General features: G+C 37.7%; 1 protein-coding gene and 1 long non-coding RNA gene across 4 annotated transcripts in view; one reads left to right on the top strand and one right to left on the bottom strand.

Moving 5' to 3' along the window:
• Nucleotides 1-18: 18 nt before the first annotated feature.
• On the top strand, nt 19-10,544 carry LOC113413404 (uncharacterized). The gene is made up of 3 exons (XR_015746095.1): nt 19-139; nt 5,447-5,533; nt 10,374-10,544. It is a non-coding gene; the product is annotated as an uncharacterized LOC113413404 (long non-coding RNA).
• Nucleotides 1,890-18,975, bottom strand: part of TRPM4 (transient receptor potential cation channel subfamily M member 4) — a 64,368-nt gene continuing 47,282 nt past the window's right edge. Inside the window, exons 13-25 of one of the 3 annotated variants that reach the window (XM_026669592.2) lie at nt 17,851-17,980; nt 14,554-14,699; nt 13,145-13,257; nt 12,633-12,731; nt 11,823-12,179; nt 11,519-11,651; nt 10,426-10,600; nt 9,312-9,480; nt 8,527-8,708; nt 7,737-7,869; nt 5,978-6,050; nt 5,432-5,528; nt 1,890-3,121 (exon numbers count right to left, since the gene is read on the bottom strand). In XM_026669592.2, the coding sequence (XP_026525377.1) occupies nt 3,117-3,121; nt 5,432-5,528; nt 5,978-6,050; nt 7,737-7,869; nt 8,527-8,708; nt 9,312-9,480; nt 10,426-10,600; nt 11,519-11,651; nt 11,823-12,179; nt 12,633-12,731; nt 13,145-13,257; nt 14,554-14,699; nt 17,851-17,980 (1,812 nt within the window). In that variant the 3' untranslated portion in view covers nt 1,890-3,116. Of the gene's footprint in view, nt 3,122-5,431; nt 5,529-5,977; nt 6,051-7,736; nt 7,870-8,526; nt 8,709-9,311; nt 9,481-10,425; nt 10,601-11,518; nt 11,652-11,822; nt 12,180-12,632; nt 12,732-13,144; nt 13,258-14,553; nt 14,700-17,850; nt 17,981-18,975 lie in introns of those variants that run through there. The other 2 variants (XM_087948141.1, XR_015746093.1) reach the window with 2 other exon arrangements.

Genomic DNA, 18,975 nt, shown 5'->3' with positions numbered 1-18,975 from the left:
TCCGGGGGCGCACGAGAAGGACTGGAAATGAGTTCCGGCAACTTTGGTTCCCTTTCAAGTTGTTCCCTGGGAATGAAGGGACTCCTATGACAATAGGATATGAAATTTGGGGGCCTGCGTCGGTCCTAAATAATAACCGGTCAAATAGCCTGTAATCTTTTTTAAGCTTGATGCTGTTACAAACAAAAAAATATGCAACATGGATGTTGTTGGGACAAGAGGGCTTACATTTCTAAAGTGAGAATTGCCGTGAATGATCATGTCACTCTGGAATATTAGTACTAGCTGGGGAATTCTGGCAAATTCCACAATTTCTTAAATTGTTGAAGGTGAGAAACACTGAGGTATGCCTTTCTTTCTGCCCCTTTTTAATGATACATGGTTAGATTCCACGTTAATAAATCTGAAGCAGTTTACTTTGTGAAGGGGATTTCATAGGCATGATGATCAGGAATTATTGTGCAAAAAGATTTGAAGGTTTCTGGATTTAAAAAAAAATACTTTTAACTTTCCATGAAATGCATTTAATTAAATATATTATAAAATACCACATGATTAATAGTACAATTTCCTTCTGTTTATTACAGTTTCAGAAATATGCATTCTAACGCTTCTGTTATGTACTTCTAGCAATGTTAGAAGAAGTAATATTAATTTAACCATAAAGTGGCATTTATAAAGAAAATTGATTTGGTAAAATGGCTTGATTTGTAAATACCCTTTCAGTAACCATTTGGCTCACAAACAAGTTCACAGTTTAAAAACCCTAAAAAGACTGAAGGCTAATATTGAAAACTAAATGCTATAATTATTCTCTGGAACAAACTTTATTTTCTAGCAATATAATACTATTCTGCAATTACCTGTAACTGACCATCGCTACTGTTTGCCCCCCTTGCTAATCTCCAGAGTCCTGGGACTGTTTGACCCATGATTATAAACAAAGCTGAGAATCAATATTTCATTAAGAGAGCAGCAGATTTTTTTGACCTCAGGTCAGGTTGTATCAAATATGATGGAGAGTTATGATCCTCTTTAATAGGATTGTCTGCTGGGTTTAAGAAACAAACTAAAAACAGCTGTGGAAATGGGCAGGAAGTAACAGAGTTCAAAATTATTGTCCTCATAAAGCTGCTCCTAACATAGCCAGGAGGAAATAAATATGATACCATGAATACTGATTTCTCAATGAAATCAACCATATTTGAAACAGTTTTAACTTGATAATGGTACAGGAGAAACTCTAAATGCCTGATTTGCTCACTTAAATTTGCCTAGGCATGTTTAGTTTTTTGTCTGCTATGAAGTTTTCTTAACAAATTTAAAAAGTACAATTTGTTTTACTGACCAGACATTACGTATGTTGAAAATACCAAGAGGGAAATTCAGGTTAAATGCTGCCTTTTGTCTGTTTACAAACACACAACACCCCCTCCTGCATATAAAGGATCTTTGGTCATGTGCAGGCTGAAATGGATACAATATTCTTTGTATTTCCCAGCACTGAGTGGGTTAATCAAAAGTCTTAGGTGATCCAACTTTTTTTTAACCCTAGAATCTTAATCATCCAGTAGATGTAATTTTAAAGTATAAACTAACCAGGTTTTCTTCTCAAGCAAGTCACAAAAGTATTTACATGATTAGGGAGTATGTTCTTTTGGCTTGCAAGTATCAACCTTGCTGTTGTCTGTAAATTCCAGCCATTAGATCCGGTGGATATATCGTCAGTTAGAAAAGTTCTAGTTTCTACTCATTGTTATATTAGAAAATGATATCACACATGACTTCACTTACTCACACTTGCAAGGGCATGGCCCTTTGGCTGATTGAAAGACAACTAGGAATGAGATGTCAAGCAAACATGCACTTGAGAAATTAATGTCAGCCTGGATTGTCCATATGAAGATTTATGGAGCTAATTATCTTAAGAATACAGAAAGTTGTTTTGTAATAGGTCATATCATTGCATTATCTATTTTCATTGATAATAGGTTTAGAGCTTTCAGGAAATAAGAAAATGTTTCTATCACCTGCTACATCAAGATTCTTTTGACAGGAATGCCATGGACTGAACCTTGGGCCTCCTGCATATGAAGCATGGACTTTAATTAATTCCCATGTATTCCTTTAAAGCATAGCATGTCCTACCTATTCCATTAATATTATATCAAGTGTTTTATTTATTTATTTATTTAGCGTATGGCATGTATTTAGCCAGGGATCACTGAGGTGGCTGGCTGCCTCTGTGAAAGGAATTTTTACTGGTGGTGTTATCTTTACCCGCAGGACACCTGAATGCCAGTAGGCAATCGGGGGAGGCTCCTTTCTTGTCCCTCTGTGGTTTATTTGCTCACGGGAATCAAGCCACCGAGCTGCTGGCCTCGGTGATGAGCAAACCCAGCATCTTACCATGTGAGCCACCGTGGCCCCTATATCAAGTGTATCATCAAATTTCCATCCAAAAGCTCCGAGCACTATACCAGAACCACAATTTCTTGCTAATTTATGTCAGGAATCATGGGAAAACCAAAGTATAACCAATAAAAACAAAGAACATTTTCTCAAACACCCCAGAAAAGCTAATCAGGTTTGCATCACATTATTTCTTTTTGAACTTTGAGGAGCTCAATGTAATTGTGGTCTAGCCATCAAAAGATTGCCCATCTCAGTATTTACACAAATATATTATTTTAGCAATAGCACTTAAATACCACTCCATATAACAGCACTCTGAGTGGTTTACAATGTTCTGAGTCTTCATTTTACTGACTGCAAACAAAAGTAGCAGCTGATTCAGTTATTAATATAAGTATAGGACAGGATTATTATCTATTGTTTTTGCATGTCTGGCATATCAATATTTTAACCGTCCACATTTCTTTCTCATTGAAATGCTGTGAGGTAGATAATTCATATTTCCAATGAAGAAAACTAAAGTCAGACGTAAGGTATTTTGTAGCTGAACTGAAATGCGATCCTGGATTCTCTCAATTATTTCCTGCTGAAGTCTACATTTTAATTCTCTGAGAGATCAGATGTTGAGACACTTTTGGGATTTTGTGAACAGCAGCAGCTGATATTTCTTCCCTGTCTTTTGTCATGTGCCATGGAAAAGTTCAATCTGTAAGAAAAGAGAACAACAAAAGATGTGAACTACTGTACTATTCTGTTACATCCAAATAATCCACTAGGGGGCAGTGATTCTCATTAGTCTTAGATGAGATTAATTGTACAGGTAGTCCTCGACTTATAGAGTTCATTTAATAACCGTTCGAAACTACAGTGGTCCTGAAGAAGTGACGTATGACCATTTTTCTCAAAACTATTGCAGCATCCCCATGGTCACATGATCAAAGTCTGACTACTTGGCAAATGACTCGTATGTCCTGGCATCATGTGATCATCTTTTGCAACCTTCTGACAAACAAAGTCAATGAGAAAGCCAAATTCATGTAACAATGGTGTTATTTAACAACAGCAACTGTAGCAAAAAGGTCATAAAATAAGCTAAATTCATTTAATAACTGGCTTAGCAACAGATATTTGGGGCTCAATTATGGTAGTAAGACAAAGACTACCTGTATTCTGTTGGGGAGTGTTTCTTCTGAAATAAGTGGGATTTTCCTCAGCAGAGGAATAAATAATTTGATTTTCCCATTCCACACTTGGCAACTAGTCTGATAGTTAGCAACCCTTTCCACCCCTCAGAGTGATGCTACTTGATCTTTACCAAAAAGAACTTGTGTGAAGAATAAAGAGAACTAAGGATCAAGAAGATTTGGGGTGCCATCGCATCTAATTATTGTTCCTTTCAGGAACTCTAGTAATCTAGCTATAGTTTGTCACATTCTTATAATGGAACTCAAATTGCCCAGTAATACTAGAAAGTCTAGTTAATCAAGAGTGCATGCCATCTACATCCACACGATTGCTGTATTCCTTTTCACCACAACTTACACCCATCTTTGTTTTGCAAAGGAAACACAGAAGATTCAGCGTAGATGCAGTTAACTAAAAAAGGGAGATAATTTTCTTAAACCTGTATTTCAAGCTCTGTTGAATGTCAAGAATGTGAATCATGATTGTATAGAAATTAAGTAAATAAATAACATCAATTGAAAGTACAGTATAATTACAGCACTGTTTTTTAAGTGTATGCTTGCTTTTTCTAAAATAGTAAAAAAAAATTGGAGGAGCAGGTTGAAGTAAAACTATCTTAGATCATAGAATTCTTTATTGGCCAAGTGTGATTGGACAGACAAGGAATTTGTCTTGGTGCAAATGCTCTCGGTGTACATAAAAGAAAAGATACATTCATCATGAGTCAAGAATCATAAGGTGCAATATTTAATAATAGTCATAGGGTAGAATAAGTAATCAAATCATACTAGGAAATGGTCCATATAAATCGTAAGGATACAAGCGACAAAGTTACCGTCATACAGTCACAAGTGGGAGGGGATGGGTGATAAGGAGAGATGAGAAGATTAATAATAATAATAGTGCAGACTTTGTAAATAGTTGAACAGTGTTGAGGGAATTATCTCTAAATCAGTGTAGCACCCCAAGCTCCAGATTATTTTTTACCATTCTTTTCTTGCAAGAGCTGTGAAAAAGACTACTTCAGATGGGGATTATCTAACCTCTCTGTGTTCACAATGAAGCTATGGGAAGATCCAAAGTGTTCAGAATTCATAGAATTAATTATAGCATAAAGAGCCCCAAAAGAAGCTGTGAAGGAGGTGGCCCAAAAGAAGTTGCAAATTATGTAAATCTATAGGTGTCGTGACACACCTTTCCTAAGAAGGCCAATAATAAGAAAGGAGGAGGGATGCAAATAAATATAATGACATCAGTGAAGATACTGGAACAATTTAGCCTAATCCAACAAAAGAAAAGAAGGTGCTCCACTCTTTCCTGTCTGTTTTGTTGGTTTGAGTATGATGGAGCTTAGGAATAAGGTGGTTCTGTCAGCTCTGGATTTCACCACCCTTATCAATAAGGAAGCTTTCCAGAGGAATGTATTTATTGAACCCAACACATTTTGCATTTCTTCAAAGGGGTGTGGAAACTAACATCTCTGCTTCTAATTCTCTTGCAAGAGATTCCGTTGCATGGCTGCCTCATCAAATCTAGAGAAGCCTTGGATCATTCTTCTCCATTTTTTTGCCCTCTAGATGGAAATATGAAAAGGAACTAAGTATCCCCATGCCTATGAAGCTTTTCTTTAGCAATTTGCCAACTTTTCTGAAGTTCATTCCCCACAAATTCATTCAGGGCAAATTTTGCATATAGATTACATGTAGATACATGCACACATGCACATTAAGAAATCTACATAGATAAATGCTATCCTTTACTTAGAATAATGCTTATTTGTCCATTAAATATACATATCCTTAAGTATTTCTGAATTTTCCTGTCTACTTACCTTTTTTTTGAATAGGTGGAACTTGTTTTCCTTTTGCTATGTCACTCTGGGCCAAGATATCTACTACCCAAGACAAGGCACTGGTACAATACTCCATCTATTGTGAGTAAATGAAAGAAACATATTTGGGAGGTAGTCTTTTTGAAGGTTTATGGGATACAGTTGTCATATTATGCCATATTGTGTTTTTCTTGTTGCTGGCTTAGCCAACCAGTGTGGCTTTAAAAAAATTAAAACATTGTTAAAACCAGTTGTGATTCCTTTAGATGTATTTAATCCATTTAGTGAAAAAGTGCAATTTCAGTCTTAGAGGAGAAATCTATGGTTGGTGTACTACAACATCCAGCTATGGTTGGTATGGGAGCTGGAGAGAAAAAGTCAACAACTTATTGAAGGCCAAAGATTCCCCTATCCCCGAATTTACTCTCTTAATATGGCAGGCCTTTTTCCATCTACTGCTGCTACTTTTCACCTTTGCTGCAAAACCTTTGTCCTATCAGTTCCCATTTTCGTCCCATTTCAAAGAATCCATTACTATTCCCATACCTGCATCTCAAGGGTCTTCAGACGTCGCTCTGATTCTTTGATATCAGAAAGCTGCTTTAAAGCCTGATCGACTCTGCAGAATTAGAGGTGTGAGGCAGTTACAAAGAAAGGAAACAAGTCAGTCTTCTTTTTCCTCTGTAGGGGCTTGAGACAACATTTTATCCTCTCTGATAGTCTCCTATATTTGATTCCAAAGCTCTCATTTCCCCCACATAAGGATGCTAGAAGTGTTTTTGCTCTAATACATCTAGGCAGAAAGATTGGATTTTAGGAAATTATAGACAGGCTTTTTTTAGAAGGAAGGGTGAACACTTTCCAATCTCAATATTGAGTAAAGAAATTGGTTTATGTGTGCATCAGTATTAATAGTTGATACTTAGAGCCATTGAAGTGAATAGGACAAACTAGTAATAGCTAATGTAAATCCTATGGGTTATAGTGGGTCTTCCTAAATATGGAATTTCCATATGGTATTTGGAACACAGGCATGGTGAAGAAAGTGTTTTTAAGAGGAGAATGCACCATCCAGAAAGTCTGCAAAGCTACAGCCCCCAACCCAGCACACACACACACACACACACACACACACACACACACACACACAAAATACTTGCAACAACTCTATAATGGTTCTGAATGCAGCCTAAGGCACCTTCCGGAAACATTGGACTGCATTTTACCACACTATTGTTCATTTTAGGAATGGTTGATCAATAAACAGGGAAGATTCTCCAGATGTAGCATGCATAGAAACTTTTGTTCTCATTTCCCAAGCAATATCTCTGGAAGAAGCTACCGAAAATATCTGAAACAAATCAGGTTTAGGAAATCTGTCTGTAACATGCTTTTCGTAATTAAAAATGGATATGAAATTTTATCTAAAACTAGCTCGATACCCGTGCTTCGCTACGAAATTATGTGGTCGGGCTTAGTTTTTGGGGAGGAAAATAAGGGGGGGAAATGTCCCTCTGCCTACCAGCATCCATCGGTATTCATCTGGCTAGCATCCTGTCAGTTTGTAAGAGAGTTGAGGGCTGTTTGGAAACTGAAGCAGTATTTGTTGTGTGAGCAAGAAGGAGACAGCAAGAACCCTGGGTGTGGCTTAGCTCAACTGTTCTGTACTAAAGCTGCTTGGTGCTCTGAAACTAAAACTGAAATTCTTCTCCTCTGCTTGTGTTTTGCATTTGGAACAGATTTCTTTTCAGGTGGGGAGGGGGAGTAGAACTCCTTAGCATCAGAGCATGTTAATAATAATATAGGAAATACTAATGCTCTGAGGGTTATTTTGAAAAATCCTTTCTTAGTGAGCACCTAGAGACCAAGAGGAACATACGTGCCAAATTTCAAGCTTTATGTTCTGGAGATTTTGTGATGATGTGTGAGTGGTATTTTGATTATATAAAAATATATATATAGATTTCAGTGTAAATTGATTTGATCTGCACATTCTGGTCAAACATGCTGGGATTGTAAATGTACTTATATTTTGGATTTTGCATTTCTTTGCATTTGATGAAATATTCATGATTCAATATATTTTAAAACATATTTTGAAATTAAATGATTAAATTGCATTTTTAAGAAAATGTTAAAATATCTATTTTAAGTCAATTTTCACAAACTTTTAAAACATTTCCGTATAAAAAAAATATCTTAATTAACAAAAAAAAACTGATTCAATTTGGACTTAAACTGATCAGTCCTTCTCTAATCTCAGCCTCCTCCTTTTTCTTTATTGTCTTCTATTCCCCATTCTTACTTTTGGGAAGTTCTCCGAAGTCGCTCAGTGTCGCTGTCACGTTTCTGTCGAGCCTGGGTTACTAAGTAATTTTCTTTCTGTACTGATTCCCATGTCAGTAGTCGCCTATTTTGGATCTCAGAGAGTTCTAGCACTGTCCAAAATAGATTAATTATTGGTTCACAGAATGATAATGATTCAGGAGTCAGTTTAGTAAACAGCTACCTGCAAGTCTATCCATTATTGGTGAAAAGAAATGGCTCATCACTAATTGATGTGCAATGCAAGTCTCTGCCCTAATGGATCAATGGATCAGTTAGCTGTAAATCAGAAATAGTTCTGAAATTCTTGAAACTATATCTCTGTCATCTCAGTAAACCTTATTAATGATTCTCACAGAGGGAGAATCTTGCTTGGAAAAAGAGGAAAACTTGGGAAGGAGCCAAAAGCCAGGCACCTTCGGCGCAGAACCAGGGGCATTAATGATTGATAATGACATAGAGTTAGAATTAATCATTTTTGATAATCATAAAGAGCTGATGTAGAACAGTGATTTCAGCATTATTGCTGATCTAGTTACTTGCTCTTCATCTGTAAATCTATTTTGTGGAGATGAACATAGGAAAGTCCTTTCTTTGCCGCCTTGAGCTTTCAGTTGAATGGCAAAATATAAAGACAACCAATGAATGAACGAATGACCTTGAAAACCCTTCCCATATGTGATGTTCTCTAGATTGGTTAACACTGCAAGAGTTCCAGCATTCCTAGGCAGGTTATCTCTATCTATCCCAAAATTGCCTATAGCACTCACAGAAGTCACGTCTCTTTGCCGACTGCACCTTGTGGATATGACGCTTGCACAAAAGATGTAGGTGGCTGATCAGGATGAAGGGTGGAGCCAATGCAGGCCGGCTATGATACTCCAAGATAAGGTTGTAACGCTGTGATTTCCAGTAGATATCACTGTTGCCTTGCACTTTGGAGAACGTGTAACTATTAGTGGGGGAAACAATATGTTAGTCCTACCTTTCTCCAAATTGGAAGAGTCAACTTCAAACTGAATGGCTCATCCCTTAGCTGGCACACAATCGTAGACAGCATATGGATGGAAAAGAAACATGAACCAACATATTTCTACATTTCCTGTTCTACATGAAAATCTCAACAAAAGACCATACTGTTTAATCAGAACAATTAAGGGTGGGTTAAAGAAAATGTACAGGTGCAGCCGTCTTGTTCTATCATTCACTGGCCTAGCAGCAAATATTTTTCTTTCCCTGAACTTGAGCCGTGGAAAAAGTTGTAAAAATATTGTGAATGTATTTTCATAAATATATGAAACTGCCATGTTTGAAGTATGATCATAGAATTAATTCAACAGCTTATTCTTTAAATATTTTTTTGAAAATATTTTGCTGAAAACTGAACTTGAAATGGCTAAAATAATTACAGTCTAAATTACTTTTGAAAAGTATAATGTCTTATTGAACTAGGTTTGGACCATAATCTTATTCCTATTTTTATTATGGAGATTTGTGTAAGGACTTTTTAAAGATTTTTTTTAATCCTGTTTTGATAGAATTCAGGTAGTGGTACCTGAACATTGCAATCAGCAAGTTGAGGAGCAGAATATTGGCTACCAACAGGAAGATCACAAGAAGAATGAGCACCAGCCAATTAGCATAGGTATTGGTACAAGGATTCGCGTCCTCCATCAAAATGGCTAAAGGGTCATAGGTGCAATTCGAGGCCGTAAACTGGGCAGCTAGGGAAGAATATCAAAGGAAAAAATGAGATGAAAGTCATAGATTGAGGAAGATTTTACTACTGCCTTTCTAGAAGAAAGAATGCACCAAATTCTTGTATAGGGTAGTTTTAGCCCTAGCTGGTTTAGTATTTCTACATATTTGGTTTCCTTCAGTTCTTTGGGTTTACAGTTGGGCTTACAGTTCTCATCAGTGGTGGAACCTGGCTATATTGGTTGGGACTGATGGGAGTTATGGCCCAAAAGTTTTGGTTTGAAGGGGCTGTTCTGGAATAAAAGGTAAAACTCTTAAAAATATCTACTCGATCAGATTAGCCTGCAGAATGCAGAATCCCATTCCTATCAGTGGCCACCCAAATACTTTATAGAAACTACAGGTTTCTCAAACAGACCCCTTCATAAAGTTGGCACTGTCTCTCCTTATTTGCCAACTAGCATTTAATATTCTGAAATATACTATTAAGCTTGTATAAAAATATGAAGGCCTAGTGGGAAGAGGAAAAAAAAAACTTTAAAAATATTTCAAATTATTTCCTTTTTTTCTCCTTTCAAAAGCCTACTCTTAATTTTATTAGTTGTTTCCATCTTATTTTTTTAATTAACCCTCTCAATATTGTAATTGTCTTGCTTTTTATATTTTCCATCTTAGACTATCTCTGTCATATATTTGGGGACTAGCTTTATCACCGTAGCTAACCGACATTCCATGCAGATGAGGGAGCAGACTGTCAGAAAAGAGATGGAAAGCTCTATCTTTTTTCTGCATTAGCACAGAAACTAAATCAAATATAAATAAATAAGAAATAAAGGAGTTGTTTAACAATCCTCAGCAGGCAATTGCCTATTTGGTACTTTATCTATAACATGCACTACTCTTTCCTGGGTTTCAACAGGCCAAACTGGATGAGAATCAGAGAAGTCAGCAAGCACCCCCAAAATACACACCATCAATTTCACCGAGTGGGATCTGTCCAAAAATTTGCAAGTAAGGTCGGTAGAAAACACGTCGAAATATCCAAGGGATTCTTCGATCGTGGGGGAGAAGAAGACCCTCAGTCGTGACCCCATAGGCTACCAGCCATACCCCAAGGAAGAACAGAAAGAAAAATACATCCTTCATCTAGGAAGAGAAGAAGGAGAGAACAAAGGAAATTATTCCACCCATCTCACCTAGCAGCAATTCTAGGTTTCTTGCAATGATATAAAGCAACAAGATAAAACATTAAAACAGACATATCCAACTTGCAGCCTCACAAGATCGTAAACTTTTAACATTACTATGTGATATTTAGTTATATTTACTATATTATTGTTGTTGTTATTATTATTAAATTTATTTGCTGCCTATCTTACCATGGGCTATTCTAGGCAGATCGCAACCATAAAAAACAATGAAATAAAAAGGAAATTAAAACAATGCAAAAAGAAAATAATAGAACAATAAAAAAAATAAAATTACATATTTTGTATGCAGCCCCAGCCTCTTAACTCAATGTAGTTTGGACATGCGTGCATTAAAACATGAAAATAAATAAACGTTAATATTAAAATTGACTTAAAAATTAACAAAGATGGCATGGAAGAGAACAAGATGCATGTGAGAAGGAGGTGGGGTCTTATCTGTCTGTTAACCACCTCTATTATGACAAAACCAGGTTTGAAGGCCTTTTTGGAAGACCAAGATGAGGGTGGATCTTATTGGGAGTGGGGGGGGGGTGTATGATATTCCAGAGGATAGGAATTATGACAGGATAGGCTCTTCTGGACCCAGCCATCCAGAATTCCTTGACCAACAGGGTCTGCAGCATGCTCCTTCTGCCAGCACAGGTAGGGTGGGCCAATTAATTGCCATATTGAAAGACAATTTGCTCTCCTATGTTAAATCCAATAGACTTTGCAGCTCTATTTCATTTGCACTTGGCTTAAATTTCGTTAGACAGTGCCCGTTCATTCTTAAGCAAGCAAACAACCCTCCTGCGTATTCAACAATCCTCTTTCTGTGTATTATTCCATGTGCATAAAAAATGCACCTTCTCACCATCTTGCCAACGATAATCATCTTGGGCCCCAACTGTTTGTTGACTGCAAAGATGTGGATGAGACGAAGGGTGAAGATCATGAAATCCAGGCACAGAATGGTGCGTCCTGATTCATATGATGAAGGAAACAGCCTGTGATTTAGACAGTGGAGTAAAGAAAAAGAAAAAAGAAAAGAAACCGATTCTAAACACTACCATTTCTCTTTATCTTCAGCTGTATTAATCACTGATCTCACAAGCTCACTCAAAAACATCAGAGTAAAAGAATAGTACTGAAGTCTTACAATCCAGAAGAGCACTTACCTGCACACTAGCCCCACCATGAAGAGTAGCAGGGCCGTGATATCAAACTGGTTCCAGGTGTCCAGGAAGTACCGTTGTACTCTCTGCAACAAAGGACGGGAACCCACAAAACATCCTTGACGCACCTCTTCACAAACCAGTGTGAAGACCCAGATGTACAGAACTATCTCAGTGCCAGATGGACCTTTGGGAGGTGGAGGGTCAAAATCCAGCAGCAGGACGTAGGAGAAGAGGAAGAGGAAGAGCAAGTACATCACCACATTGCCCAGGAAGGCTGTCACAGGTGCCATCCAGAATTGATGCCACCGTCGTAGCCAGAGTTGTCGAACAGAAAGAGGGGAAGGAGGTTCCAAACTTCTAAGATATGAAAAGGAAAAGAAGGGAGAAATGTTTTGAGTCCCACTGATAAATTGACTCTATTGCTTGAATAATTAATTCATTAATTAAATATATTTACATATGAATAAATGTTTGTCAGCAACTTCAAAATGTCCCTCCTGAAAAGAGGCGATTTAAATAAACAAGAAGTGTTCTTTTAAAAAAAAAAAGAACTTTAAGCTTCCATCAATAGTGGGGAATGCTAGAAGTTGTAGTTCACCTAAATTTCAAGGACCACAGTTTCCATTCCACGTTTTAACATTACTTTTTGACAAAAGCTGGATATTCACCGGGGTAGGGGGGAACCTAGAATAGCTTGAAGAGATCCAGGCTACCCATCAGTCCCATGCATCAACAGCCTTCATTTATGCTAGCCCATACTTCCATCCTCCCACAAACCCATGTTCCCAAAATCATGACCATTCCCCCTACTCAGACAACATGTCTCCGATGGTACTTTTCACATCTGTATCAAGACTGTCCAGTTCAAACTGTTCCAAGGAATCCAGACGCAGATCTTCATCCATGTTCCTATTAAAGATCACATTATGGATCAGCATGACCACCTTGACCACATTTAAATGCAGATGCTAAAATTTAGCCATAAAATTTAATGCTAGAAATTAAATTGACTGCTAGAAATTCCAGGGACAAGGACTTAAGATTTGAATGTATTGGTTCTACTTGTTCTGGAAGGTGGATTAATTGTCCTGTGGCAGGTCAATTGCAGGTTTTGAAAGAGCTATAACAGAACGTGGATAGGTAAATATACCTATTAATGCTCTGTTATATAAAGAAACACTCGGTACTTTTTATATTCAGGAATTGCAGTTACTACTGTAAATAACTACAGTATAATAGCTACATTGTAGGCTGCCAGCAATGTACAGTTCCTCTCTGCCACACTATTAAGTGTCAATCAAACCATGCCCAGTAGCACCCACCTGAATGTAATGAGTTCAGTAAAGATGAGAGGGGGGCAAAAAAAGGTTAGAAGAAGCTTCCAGACAGAGGTACTTCGGTCCATTTCTCCCCACCAGTTTTGGGTAAGCAGGGACTATTAGAAGAACACAAGAGAGAGAGAGAGCGCTGAAAAATACAGAGACCAGCCATAATGTCACTATTGTATGTAATTCAATAATTAGCTTAAGAAGCTGCTTATTAATATTTGTACTAGTTTAGTTTCTCCCATTGACAAGGCTTGTCAACTAAGTGAAAGGCAGGGATAAGGTCAATAAAATTGACAAAGGTGTGTTTTGTGTGCCTTTTGTTATATTTTTTTAATAAGGGCCTTCAAAGTAGTGCAGCGGTGTACCGTGCTGTCCTTTTGGAAATCTTGACTGCTCTGAAGAAAAAGTTTTATTTCTCCTTCCCAATCTTCTGGTTTTAGAAAATGTCTGAGATAGAGCTTAGAAGAAATGTCCAGCATATTAATTGCATGGTAATTAGCAGGTTCCTGTTAGTTTGCCCTTTTAAAGGTTGGGTATATTATGCTTTGTTTCCAGTTGGGAGATTCAACACATGTTTTATCTATTTCTCAGAAGAGTTCTTGTCAGGATGGGGATCCACCAGGAATCATATATCTTGTCTGTCACTGGAAGAATTGTCCTAGTGAGGAACTTTTTCAAGGTTGGAATCAGCTGCTGAGAGACTCAGATTGTGAGACACCTGGCCATCTGGAAACATGCTTCATTTGGTAGAGACTGTTGCTAGCTCAGGATGTGGGCAGCTATAAATGGAAGAAAATGTTGGTCCAATTTTGAACTGAGATATCTACATGAAGCATGATGTGTGTGGAAATACCATTAGCCACAATTTCCAAAATTTCTTCTCGTTTTTAAGCTAAGACCAAGTTCCCTCTATTGATCTCTATAGTATGGCTTTATAATTTTACTATTAATTGCTATATTATTCTATTTTATGCCATTCCTATATTATATGACTTCTGGTTATAATGATTTTATTTGCTTACATTCCATATCCTCACCCCAACATTATTAGCATTCCATGTAGTGCTTAACAATACTTGTGCCCTGCGGTTTATAAATCTAAGCATCCAGAACCTAAGAACACCCAACTCATAGTCATCAATGGGAAGTAGGTACATCCCAAGGCTGGAGCTTCCTCAAACAGCTGGTAGAATGAATCCAGGAATCAGAGTATTATAGAACTGGAAAAAACCTCAACAGTGATTTAGTTTATTGCTACAACATCATCAAACATTATAGCATACATAGTAATTACCGGTACCCATCCAATTTTGATTTAAAAACCTCTGATGAAAAACAACAACCCTCCATTGCCTAGGTAGCTTGCTCCACATGCCACCATATTATTTTAATGTTCAATGTACCTGCACACCATCCTGTGCAAAAAAGAGACGGGCATCAGCCTGGTGAGCCAGATGGAGGATAGTGGCTCCACCCCAGAGGTGGGAACAGCGCACCAGTAGTTTGTAGGCCCGTGGCTCACTATTACGGTAACATTCATTGAATACTCCTAGAATTGTGGAGTTAAGAGGGAGGAGAGAGATATTTGAGTATAAAAAGTCAAGGAATTACAATATCTGCACAATTCACAACTTTCCTTAATTTAAGGAACTGTTAATCATAGAACAAGATTAATATTAATACTTTAAACTCAATGTAAATCGTTCTAAACTTGACTGTAAAAAATATAATTCTGTAACCCAATTGTCAAAGTCTGTAATGTCCTATCCAATTCAGTTGTCTCAGCTACAAATTTTCACAGTTTCAGGCACAAATTGACTTCCGTGGATCTTACTTCATACGTAAGTGGACAGTAGAGGGGATATCCATAAGTTCATTAATGGGCCTATTGTCCCTTCCCTGTCATTGTATTTTTATTCTCTTATTCTTTTTCTCATTTTTGTTTGACAATTTCCAATCAATCAATCAATCAATACAACATTCAAAGACTTCCAAACAAACCATCCGTGTGCTAAGACTTTGCAATTCATGTCCACATTAATTCGTAATAATTCTGATCTGTCTTTGGATCTTTCCCATATTCATACTGATATTCATATTGTTAAAATCTATCCTTTTGCTAGTTTGGAGCTCATAGAGAAGGTCAAAATCAGAGGTTTTCCACTTGCTCTAAATAGGTCAGTAATCAATTGTACTTAACTAAAAATGTTCTGCGTGCTAACAAGAACAGTTTGAGTCTTCCAGTCCACAAAAATGATATAAAATCATTGTCTCACAATACTCCGATACACGCATGCCTATATATTTGTCTACATTTTCTCACAACCATCTAAGAAACTTAGAAATGAAGGCAATGGAAAATTAATCATAAAAATAACAAATATTCTTGGATATGGCAGTTCCATGATAATATAGGAATTATTTTAAACCCCAAAACTATTGTCAATTAGACAATTTGACACCAACATTTCATTCAAAAACTTCTATAAGTAACTTTTTATTAAAGTTTTTCCAAGTAACTGCAAACATTACATCAAACCTTCATATACGTATAACGAAATGAATCAGTTGTAAAAATGTTATACTTTCCCTCTTTTCTGAAAAAACAAATAGCTAAAGCTAAGTCAGGATGTGGGAGGTTATAGTAAGAAATTGCTCCTATGGAAAACATATACTTGTTAGGCTGCTTATATACTGCAAAAAAGTTTTTCTTTTTAATAGTAAACGTGATAGGGGGCTAAGAAATACTGGATTTGAGATGGAGCAGCTTAGATATCACCCTACCAGTCAGAAGAAAAAATTCAAAATTGGTCCATTTACATCAATTTTACAAATTAGTGGAGACTGTCAATGCAAAATTTAATCACCTGAAACTAGTCAGTAAATCTATATTTAAGTAATAAAGAATTTGAAATCTATTTCAGTTAAATGCCAAACTGTACAATTTTTAATTTTCAGGAAAACCTGGGAACCCATCACTGGGTTTCTCCATAAAATCTTTCATTTCATGAGCATTACAACTTACCGTATTTGCCGGCGTATAAGACGACTTTTTTGCTCTGAAAACATGCCTCCAAGTGGGGGGTGCGTCTTATACGCCGGGAGGACTCGACTCCCACTTGAGCTTGAGTTGCAGCCGGGAGGGAGGCTGGGGGAGCGGTGTATGTGTGTGTGTGTGTGTGTGTGTGTGGCGGGTGTCACTCGCCACGCGCTGCTGCAACCTTTCCCCTCTTCCTTCCTTAGCGGTGTGGGAGGAGAGGATTCGAAGATCCTCACGTGCGGCGTACTTTTCTTTTTCTTTTTTTCTTTCTGCACGCAGGTTTTGCATGCGGCGGCTGTAGGTTAAGGATGGGGAGCCCCGGGTGGGTTATCAGGTTTTACGGTGCTTCCAACATGTGCGAACGGTGGGAGAGCGGAGAAGAGAGCGAGCGAGCGCCCTGCTGTGTGAAATCCTGCCGTCAAAGCAACACTGGGGGAGGCAGGGTATAAATTTACCAGGTTAATGTAGCAATGGTGATTAATGCCCAGAACATTGTTTGCGGGTATTGGGGTGTGTGTGTGTGTGTGTGGTGGTGGTGAGGAGAGGTTGTCCTTTGAATGCGGAAAAGTAGGTGTGACCTTGTGTAGGAAAATAAAGAGATCCTTTTTAGCGTGTTTGGCTTCTTTGCCTCCCCTCGTTCGTTTTGACGTGGAGATAATGGCCTTCGGGCGGGAGGGGAAGAAAACGGTAGCTGGATCATTTCAAATTTCACTTACTCTCCTGCCTCACTTCAATATGTCTGAGCGACTCCAGATACTGGAAGACTTTTTGAATGAAAGTGTTACCTCCATTTTTTTTTTTAAAGAGGGCCACTTGGGGAAAAAAAAGATTCTAAGGAATTCCTTGTTTCTTGATTAAAGAGAAGGCATTCAATATACTGTTCCTTGGCAGCCTTTTCAGTGTCCGGGTTTTTGGTGTGTGTGTGTGAGAGAGAGAGAGAGAGAGAGAGAGATCAGCTGTATTGAGAAGAGAACGTTTCCTGTGTTCTCATTTTATTTACAACATATTTTACGCTTAATGGTAAGCAATGAAAAATATTTTAAAACTCATTTCTAAACTCCATAGCTATTTGCATATTCTTGGTTCAAAATTGGATTAGCTCATTTCAAAATTGTCCAAAGCAGAAAAGTGCGTCAAAAAAAAAAAAGTGCAAAAGTGGAAGGTGTGTGGAAGAGGGGGTAGTCTTATACGGCGAGTATATAACAAACTCTATATTTTGAGTGGAAATGTTGGGGGGTCGTCTTATACGCCCAGTCGTCTTATACGCCGGCAAATACGGTACTTCTTTTCCTTCTCTGTTATAACTCTTCCTATATTTGCCTGCATGTTGTATTATGCCAATAAACTCTTCCATTAACATAGATTCCATCCTATGATTCCCTTAGGATGGCTTGGAAATCTCTTAGTATTTATGCCTGTTGTCATGATGGGGATGGTAGGTTGGTATATCTAGACTGATTGGTCTAGATCAGTGTTTGTCAACCTCAGAAATTTTAAGGGATGTGGAATTCATCTGAATTTTTGAAGTTGAAGTCCAAACATCCTAAAGTTACTAAGTTTGAGGTACAATGGTTGAGATAAATATCTTTAGTTATATCAAAAATCAGCCCCTTTCCCTTAAGCAGTCATTTCTCCCATCACCCCTTTTCCCATCTCTCACCTATGGCCAAGTTTTCAAACTGCATTGCTAAATCCTTCATGGCTGCCGCTTCCTCTGTCTCTGTCTCTAGATGTGAAAGTTCCCGCAGTATTTGTGCTGCTGCCAATGCCCCAGCCACTGCATCAGGTGCCTGGGGTTGAAATGAAAAGAAAATTACTGGAGAAGTTGGCAGATTTGCAATGGGTTTGTAACCCATCAGTGTGATATCTGCTTTGACACAGAACAAATGGCACATGGTCCAGCATATCTTTTGTGACATCCCTGCACTGTGAAATACTGTTTGTTTTAAAGCTGTGGTGCATGTAAAATATTTTTAGAAGAAATGCACAGTTGCTATCTGTAGAAACAAAGAAAAACAAGCAAACAAATCAACACTGTAAAACTGATCAGGATATACCTTTGATACCATAGAAATACGTATAACATCCCTTGACACCATTGTAGCATCCCTGGACACTATACAAGCAAGTTTAACAAACCTTGAAAAAAATGAGACAGCACAAAAAAATGAATATCAAACATCCACAAACCATATTTCTACCCAACAACCGCAACCAAAACCCAATCCACAAAAACAATAAATCCTACAAATATTGATATCCCCATCTTCATCAAAGAAGCCTTTGAGTGTGAACGGAAGCGACCAAATGCCATCTTATTTGGAATGACAATGATGACATTACTAACGTTTGAAACATCGTCAGAGAATATCAAGCATCAACCATCTTCCCTGATGAAATTTCCCATGTTGGTCCTGAGCTCAAAAAAAAGACAGATTGATGACCCCCACGCCTCTGCAGGGTCGTTTGCAAAAACAAATCAAGCAAACACAAATTCATCTTCTCAATAAATTCACTCACAAAGAGCAACAACAACCATAAGAATCTTCGTTCTCACCCTGATCTAACCTTACAGCAACATGTACAATCCCAGAAACTACGTTCTGAGCTCAAAAGACTACATGAATTAGGTAATTCTAATCTATACATTGATTACCGTGCAGATTGTGCAAGAGCCACAACCCACATCACAATAACCATCACCCAGACATGCCCCTTACTTCCTCCAGACCCACGACTTCATATCTTAAATGCAAACTACCTCACAAATAAAATGCATGAATTC

Source organism: Notechis scutatus, chromosome Z, assembly GCF_049901735.1.
Source record: "Notechis scutatus isolate UNSWTSFEM ecotype Mainland chromosome Z, rNotScu1.2, whole genome shotgun sequence".
NCBI lineage: Eukaryota > Metazoa > Chordata > Lepidosauria > Squamata > Elapidae > Notechis > Notechis scutatus.
Note: the sequence above shows the minus strand (reverse complement) of the source record. Positions and strands in the feature narration are given on the sequence as shown.